The sequence below is a fragment of the Miniopterus schreibersii genome (genome assembly GCF_964146895.1).
Source record: "Miniopterus schreibersii genome assembly, chromosome: 19".
Taxonomy (NCBI): domain Eukaryota; kingdom Metazoa; phylum Chordata; class Mammalia; order Chiroptera; family Miniopteridae; genus Miniopterus; species Miniopterus schreibersii.
In genome coordinates this window covers 34,647,122-34,655,437 of record NC_138119.1, presented here as the reverse complement: position 1 = coordinate 34,655,437, position 8,316 = coordinate 34,647,122, and the positions used below count along the sequence as shown (strand labels likewise).

Below are 8,316 nucleotides of genomic sequence, written 5' to 3'. Positions count from 1 at the left end.
CTTGTTCCTTTCCTCTGTTAATGCAGAAATAGAGTCATTTCTAATTTCATTCTAGAAGATTCACAGAGAAAAAACATTCAAACTCAAGGAGCCTGGACAAGTCAGAGAACAGCAGGATGAGTATGAATTATACTGGAGGAAGTGGTAGAGAGGAAACTGAGGCCCGGGGGAAGCATCTGGCATTGGGGGAATTGGGTGGCTAAAGCTGCTTTTCGTTCCCAGGCTCTAGGCTCTAAGACGGCTCCAAGATGGCCCTGCCTCTTGGGTCTCCAGATCTTCACCTCAGTGCTGTCTCCACCGAGAACTGTACTTTCATGCCGGCAGTGTTGGCTCCTTTCTTGGGTCTGGCTCTCTGTTCTTGTTGCCTTGTCTTTGGTTACTTTATAGACCAGGACCAGTAGAGTGACTAGAGCCATCAGGAGTATAAGGAAGAAGAGAACTTTTACTAGGTAAGCAGGATCACATATGGCAGTGGTGAGTGTACCCTTGTCCCATAAGAAGGCTGGAAGCTGTGGGGAAGACATAGGTTTCCCCCAAAGAGCTGAGAGATGTGGTATAAGCAGACTGCCCAAACACCCAAGAAAACACCAAGAGAATCGGATTTGCTCTTTGTTATATCCCAGGAATGGGTGTGGAGCGACAGCCATACATCTACTGACCCTGATGCTCACACAGCAGGCAGAGAAGTTTGTTCAGCAGGGTCGAACAACTGCTTCCAATGAAAACATAGTCCTGAGACAACAGTTCAACTGGCAAAACTGCTGGGTGGTGGGTGGGGCTTCTGGGGCTTTATGATGTCACTTGAGGGTGAGGCTAGGGTCTGAACTGAAGGTTCCAGTCTGGAAATTGCTACCCTGTGAAATGCCCTTTCAATACTCATGTTTTTTACTCTTCACTTTGAAATAATTTCATTTTTTTTGCTAGGGCTAGATTTTTATTGTTTCCTCATTCCACTATGCTAGGCTATGTTCCCAAGGAAATTCAGCTTGTATTGAAATTGAAATTTTATATAGGTAGTTGCAAAGATAACACAGAGAGGTCCCAGGTACCTTTCATCCAGTAGACGGACACTGGACTACATGTGTGCATATAGTTCTATGGCTTTTTACTGTACCTGTAGATTCTTGTAACCGCCCTTGAAGTCAAGATACACAATGAATCCATCAACATGATCTACTGGTGTCCATATTCTACCAGTACAAGTAGAAAGTGTAGAAAACGCACCTCCCTTTAAGTCCCTTTACCCTCCACTTATAATTTTACTATTTTCTCTGTATACATTGAAATTTACATTCAGGCAATGTTATAGTTTTTGTTTCAACTACCAATTTAGAAAACACAGGAGAAGGAAAGACTATTTTATTTACCCAATTTACTGTTCAGCTTGAGTCATTTATATTGTTCTGTCTTCAAGTTCACTGATTCCTCTGTCACCTCCATCCTGCTGTTGAGCCTGTTCATTGAATTTTTAAAAAAAATTTTGGTAATTATATTTTTTGGTTCTAAAGTGTCCATTTGGTTCTTTGTATCTTTAATTTCCTCACTGACATTTTCTATTTACTTATTTCAAGTATATTCATAATTGCTTATGGAAACATTTGCTGTCTTTTTAAAAAATGTATTTTTACTGATTTTTAGAGAGAGGAAGGGAGAGGGAAAGAGAGAAACATCAATGTGAGAGTGAAACATTGATCGGCTGCCTCCTGCATGCCCCCTACTGGGGATTGAGCTCACAACATGGGCATTTGCCCTGACTGGGAATCTAACCAGCAACCTTTTGGTGCATGGGAGGATGTGTAACCAAGTGAGCCACTGGCCAGGGCTGATTGTCTTTTTAAATTTGAGATTTTCCTGGTTCTTGGTATGAGGCGTGATTTTGATTGAGTGCTGAACATTTTGGGTGATATGAGACTCTGGACCTTATTTAAATCATCTGTTTTAGCAGGATTCCTCTGACATCCTGTCAATTGTGGGTGGGAGAGGAGTGTCACCTCACTAATGCCAGACAGAGGTAAAGGTCCAAGTTCTCCACTCAGCTTCTTTTGTCAACCCAGGGTGGGGATTTCGGACTCCCGAAGTGGCAGGGATGGGGAGGGGCGCCTTGTTAGAGCTGGGCAAGGGTGAAAGCCTTGGGCACCCATCTGATCTTTGCTTACAGGCGTAGGGGTGGGACCACGATTTTTTCCATGGTATTTGGCTGGAGTAGGTCAGTTAGTATCCAAAAGTTTTCTGTCTTGCTGGATTGCCTTTTTCCTAGTCCTCTGACTAGAGAAAGCAAACATGCTTTTCTTTCGACTTTATTTTGTCTGGGCCCATTGGCATTTCTGGGTTGCTTCTCCAGTACCCAGTCAGGAATATGAGGCAAAAAGAAAACCCAGGGAACTGTCATGTCGATCCTTGGGTTCCAAGGTCCCTAAGTCTGTCTTCTTCTTCCTACTTTTCAGAGTCTTATGTTTTGTTTTTTTTATAAAATGTCCTTTTTTTTTTTTTTTTTAAATCTGTGTTTAGCAGGGGAAATAAAGGGAACTGAATTTACTCCAAGTGTGTCTACTTCACCCTGGTCTGAAACTTCTAGATGCTATACCAAGATTCAGGTAGGCAATAGCAGAATGGGAACCACAGAGGACTCAGGTTGGATTCCAGCACTCAAACTTTCCAGCGCTTATGATTGGTTAGGTTACTTAATCGCTGTGTTTCCACTTACTCATTGGAAATGCAATTACAGTAATGATACCAAATCTACAAGTTTTCATGGATTGAAATGAACTGATAAACATTTCATACAAATGTTGTTATTTCAAATAAAACTAGGATGAAAGTGAAGGAAAGTGAAGAGGGAATGTCTGGAGAATATTAGGCAGTTCAATTTTTCCCAAGTTGGTTGACAACTTGAGCTGTACATTTAAAGTGTACAGCTTCGTATTTTTTTTTTTGGTATTAACAGGGTTGTTCAAACATCATCGAAATCTAATTTGAGAGTATTTTTATTTCCCCTCAAAGAATTACCGCACACCCAACCTGCTCAAGATATCTACATCAAGTCCCTGGAACATATGGATGTTACCTTATACAGCGAAAGATGTAATTAAGGCTCTGGAGAGGAGCAGCTTATCCTAGATCATCAGAGTGGGTCTTAAATATAATCACTTGTACCCCTGTAAGTGGGAAGAGAAGGGAATGTTGAGACAGAAAGATACACTTATGAGAAAAAAATGTGAAGACAGAACAGAGAAAGATGTGGCCACAAGCCAAGGAACTACCACAACCACCAAAAGCTGGAAAGGGCAACGAATGGATTAGTCCCTAGAGCAGGGGTAAGGAACCTTTTTTCTGCCAAGGGACATTTCGATATTTATAACATCATTTTCAGGCCATACAAAATTATCAACTTAAAAATTGGCTATGAAAAAAGCTCCTAGATTTATTGAATTTCGAGTCCTGCCTACAGTTGCCTTGGCAGGGCCAGACCAATGATTTTGCACACCGTATATGGCCCGGGGGCTGGACGTTCCCCACCCCTACCCTAGAACCTCTGGAGGGATCATGGTATTGACAACACCTTGATTCAGACTTCTGGTCTCCAAAACTGTGATAGAATAAATTTCTGTTGTTTTAAACCAACAAGTGTGTGATAATTTGTCACAGTAGCTCCAGGAAACAAATATAGGAACCTTTGGAACATCTAGTCCAACTCTTTTATCTAACAGATGAGAAAACTGGGGCATGAAAAAGAAAATGACCAAGGTCAGTTCTTGGCATGAGAAGTAAAGGACTGGGATTATGGTCTTTCCTCTCCTATTCCACTAAAACACATGGTATGTATTTATTTATTTATTTAAAATACATCTTTATTGATTTCATTAGAGAGGAAGGGAGAGGGAGAGAGAGAGACAGAAACATCAATGATGGGAGAGTCGTCATTGACTGCCTCCTGCACGCCCCCAACTGGGGATTGAACCCGCAACCTGGGCATGTGCACTGACTGGGAATCGAACTGTGATCTCCTGGCTCCTAGGTCAATGCTCAACCACTGAGCCATGCCCGGCCGGGCAGTACATATTTTTTAAAAAACAAATTTTTATTGATATAATTCACGTATCATACAATTCACACATTTAAAGTGTACAGCTTCGTATTTTTTTTGTACATTAACAGGGTTGTTCAAATATCATCAGAATCTAATTTGAGAATATTTTTATTCCCCCTCAAAAGAAACTTTGTACCCATTAGCATTCTGTGTCTTTTATGGCTCCTTATTTCAGGCATATTGATCTCATCTCCCCAACCAGACTGGACTTCTCAACCTTGTCTTTTGTACTCCTCTCATTCCCTATTCTGATCTTCCCTCGGGGCTGTGTTGAATGGTCCCGCCTCACTCATATTAGGTCTGCACTTGGTAGTTTCCTTAATGCTCCTGGTTAGGTTGCTAATCCATAGGATACAGACAAACAACTCACCATTCCCTGAACCAACTGTCAAAAATACCCAGACTGAACGGATCTCCCTTTGTTCCTTGAGAGGCAGGGCCCAGAAACAGCTATGCTGAGTAGCTGGATGGTTTGAGCTCCCACCAGTACCCAGGGGAAATCCAGACTCGGCCACCACTGTCGAGGAAAAGTTTACTCCTGGCTGGGGCGAGCATCTCCAGGTGTCCCTGATGACGGTGTGTGGAAGCCACCATCAGGGATAAGCAGGAAAAACGAAACAGGACATGGCATTGGCGGGAGGCTTTCTCCACATTCCTGATGGTTTCCTTTTGGGGATGGAGGCCCTGTTACTAACACTCCTGGCCTTCCTGCACCCTGGCTTCCACTCCCTTCACACCTTGCCTTGGGTGCAGGGAGAACCTACTTGGATCTGCTTTCTCTAAGTTTTACAGGGGCATGTCCCCATGAATAAGAGGCCTATGGGTTTCCACTGATCATTTTGACAGGAAGATGAGTCTGTCTAATTCAGAATTTCCCTGTTAGGAAGCCCACTGTGACTGCAAACCTAAGCCGTCTTCCAATGTGGTCTTTATCAGTTATAAAGGCGAGTTTGCCATCTGCCTCATTTCTCATGTCCACTGGTTCTGAACTTGGGTGAGGAAAGAGAGACCTGTTATGTATTCAGGTGGAAAACAGGAGGGGTTATGTACTGACCACTTAAGTCCCAAATACATAAGCCCTCCATAAACTCCGGGAGTCCTGAGTTGCAGTAGCTGATTCTCTATGTTAAAACTTAATTAAGGGATGCTCAGATAGTTGGTAAACAATATTTCTGAGTGTGTCTAGAGGATATTTCCCCAAAAGATCAGCACTTGAATCAGTAGGCTGAATAAAAAAGAGCCCTCACCACTGCGAGTGGGCATCGCCCAATCTGCTAAAGTCCTTAATAGTACAAAAGGGTGGAAGAAGTGTGAATTTGTTTTCTGCCTGAGTTGGGACATTCATCTTCTCCTGCCCTTGAACATCAGTTCTCCTGGTTCTCAGGCCTTGAGACTCGGACTGAATTATACTGGCTTTCCTGAATCTCCAGATTGCAGGTCATGAGACTTCTCAGCCTCCATAATTACATGAGCCAATTCCTGCAAAACACACACACACACACACGTACTATTGGGTCTGTTACCTTTAAGATAAAGTCCAAATACCACCAAGTAGGTATGGAAGGACAACATGAATGAAGAGTTTATACATTATACTGTCAGGCAGATACCATGTGTGGTAGGCTGTGTAATGGCTCCCCACTGATGTTCCATCCTAATCCAAAAACTCGTGGCTATATCTTACATGGTAAAAGGGACTTGGCAGATATGATGAAGTTAAGAATTTTGAAGTGGGAAAATTATACTTGAGTATCTGGGTAGGCCAGATGTAATCATAAGGATCCTTTGAAGAGTCAGACAGTAGGCAATGTGACAACAGCAGAGGGAAAGAGAGAGGGAGAGTAGGAAAGATTGGAAGATGCTACACTGCTGATTTTGAAGATCAGGAAGGGGCCACAACCCAAAGAATATAGGTAGCCTCTAGAAGCTAGAAAGGGCAAGAAAACAGATTCTCCCCTAGGCCCTCCAACAAGAATGCAGTCTTGCCAATCCATTTTAAGACCTCTGATCTCCAGAACTGTAAAATAATAAATTTGTGTTAAGTCACTGAGTTTGTAGTAATTTGTTAGAGCAGCAATAGGAAACTAATACACCATGCTAAGTCTCTCATTTAAAAACAAATAAACCACATTATGCTAGGTGAAATAAGCCAGTCAGAGAAAGACAAGTACCATATAACTTCACTCATATGTGGAATCTAATGAACAAACTGAAATAACCAGCAAAACAGAGAAAGACTCATAGATAGAGAGCAAGCTGACAGCTCTGGTGGTAGGAGGGCGGGTGTTGGGTGGGGGCGGGGGGTGGTGGTGGAGGGATTGAGCAAAAGAGAAAGAGCTCACAGACACAGACAACAGTGTGGTGACTGCAGGGGGCGGTGGAAGGTGGTATATGGAAGATAAACGGTGATGGAGAAAAATAATAAAAAACAACAAAGAAACCCCCACAAAACAAACAAAAAAAGCCCTTGATCTGTATTCTTTCCTTTCCATCAAAGCGAAGCTACTGCTCATTTAGTTTTCCCAGGGTCAACCACAACTTCTTCATCCCCAAGCCCCTTTCCCCCTTAGCTTTGGTGGTAGCACATCCGCAATTTCCTCCTATCCTGGTTCCTCTTCTTTAGTCCCCTTGCATCCAATTGCCCTTTTGTATCGTTGATATTTTTCCAGAGTCCACTTTCAGTCTTCTTACGTTCTGAAATCTTCTCTGGATTATCTCATCCACTCTTGTGGTTTGAATGACAATCTATAGGCCAAGTGACTCTCCAACCTGTACCTTTACTCAGATCTCACTTCTTACTCCAGACTCATAAACCTAACTGCTCACTGTTTTGCCCAGTTGGTGCTTCATCTGTTACACAAGTGTCTCAAATCCTCACAATCACACTCATCCTAATACCCTCCCATTCAAGTCGACTTCTCTGTACCTTCTCTAAAATAAGAAACCTGGGATCCTGTTAGATTGCTCTTTATTTCTGACTCCCTGCACTTGCTCGGTTTCAATATACTGCAATTCCACTTCTGAAACGCCTCTCACACCCATCCACTCTTCCTTACCCCCACAGCTTCTACCTTAGTTCAAACTTTAATTTCTTGGTCTTTATCAGTTCTTGTCTGGATCCCTGCAACAGTTCACCAATTGGTCTTCTTATGTTGAGTAGTCTTCTTTCCTTATAATCTGTCCTACTCGCTGTTAAGAGTAACATACATAAATAAATCAGATCACTTAACTCAAAAGCCATCATTTTGATCCCTGTTACCTTTAAGATGAAGTCCAAATACCATCACACAGTATAATGTATAAACTCTTCATTCACATTGTCCTTCCACACCGACTTGCCTGTTCTCTTTTCCTATCATGCTTTCCCATGCACTTCATACTCCTTTACAAAAGACAGCTTACAATGTCCTCAAGTACCTGGTAGCCAAGTGGTGAAGGGCAGAGGCTCTGTCCTCAAACTTCCTGGTTTGCATCTTGGCTTCATCAGTAAGTAAGCTGTGATCTTGTTCAAAATATTTACTTAACTTCTCCATGCCTCAGTTTCTTCATCTATAAAATGGGGTTTATCACAATACATATTTCAAAGGGTTGTTGTGGGAATCAAATCAGGTAATACTTGTGAAGTACAGGCTCAGAGCTCAGCAAAGGTTTGCTTCTGTTATCTCCTGGCCTCTGTCCCTGGCGTTCACTCTGCCTGCAACGCCTGGAATCCTGCATTTCTCCCCTCCTAATCTTCTGCTCGGTCCACTTCTACTTCCAGACTAAGCCAGTTTTATATTCTTTAAGACCCTGACCTCCACAACATCCAGGCCACAAATGGATAATTCTATCATAGTACTTAATCTTCCCTCCCTTACTAGTTGTAACTTGAAGGCAGGGACTGTGCCCTTACTGTAGGATACACAAGAACTCGCGTAGAAACATTGCCCAATGTACGCATTTGAACAGCTGAATGTGCTATTCTGAGTAAATTCATGTTTTAGTTAATCCAGGAACGTGGTTCTTCAGACAAAAATTCTATTCCATTTTAAAGAAGAGAAAGGACCTCTCAGGACAGGGGATATGGGAGGATCTTATGTCTGGAACTGTTCCCTGGAAACAATATCCTCTTTTATCTTAGGGCTCCTAAACCCAGAGGGCATTTTTCCTTAAGCCTATGGCACAACTTTTCCTTTTTGCTTCATTGTGGGGTGTGGACTGGGAGGGAAAGGAAGGAAGGAATGGCTCTG

General features: G+C 42.5%; 1 protein-coding gene and 1 long non-coding RNA gene across 2 annotated transcripts; both read right to left on the bottom strand.

Moving 5' to 3' along the window:
• Positions 1–312: 312 nt before the first annotated feature.
• SMIM42 (small integral membrane protein 42) lies at positions 313–524 on the bottom strand (the record flags this gene model as incomplete). The annotated part of the gene is given in 2 exon segments (XM_081121911.1): positions 313–365; positions 368–524. Coding segments are annotated over 2 exon segments (210 nt in total).
• An 843-nt stretch (positions 525–1,367) lies between these two features.
• LOC308548907 lies at positions 1,368–7,626 on the bottom strand. Its single transcript, XR_013997686.1, has 3 exons — positions 7,505–7,626; positions 3,065–3,155; positions 1,368–1,453 (listed from the first exon to the last, which is right to left on the bottom strand). It is a non-coding gene; the product is annotated as an uncharacterized lncRNA (long non-coding RNA).
• Between the last annotated feature and the right edge of the window lie 690 nt (positions 7,627–8,316).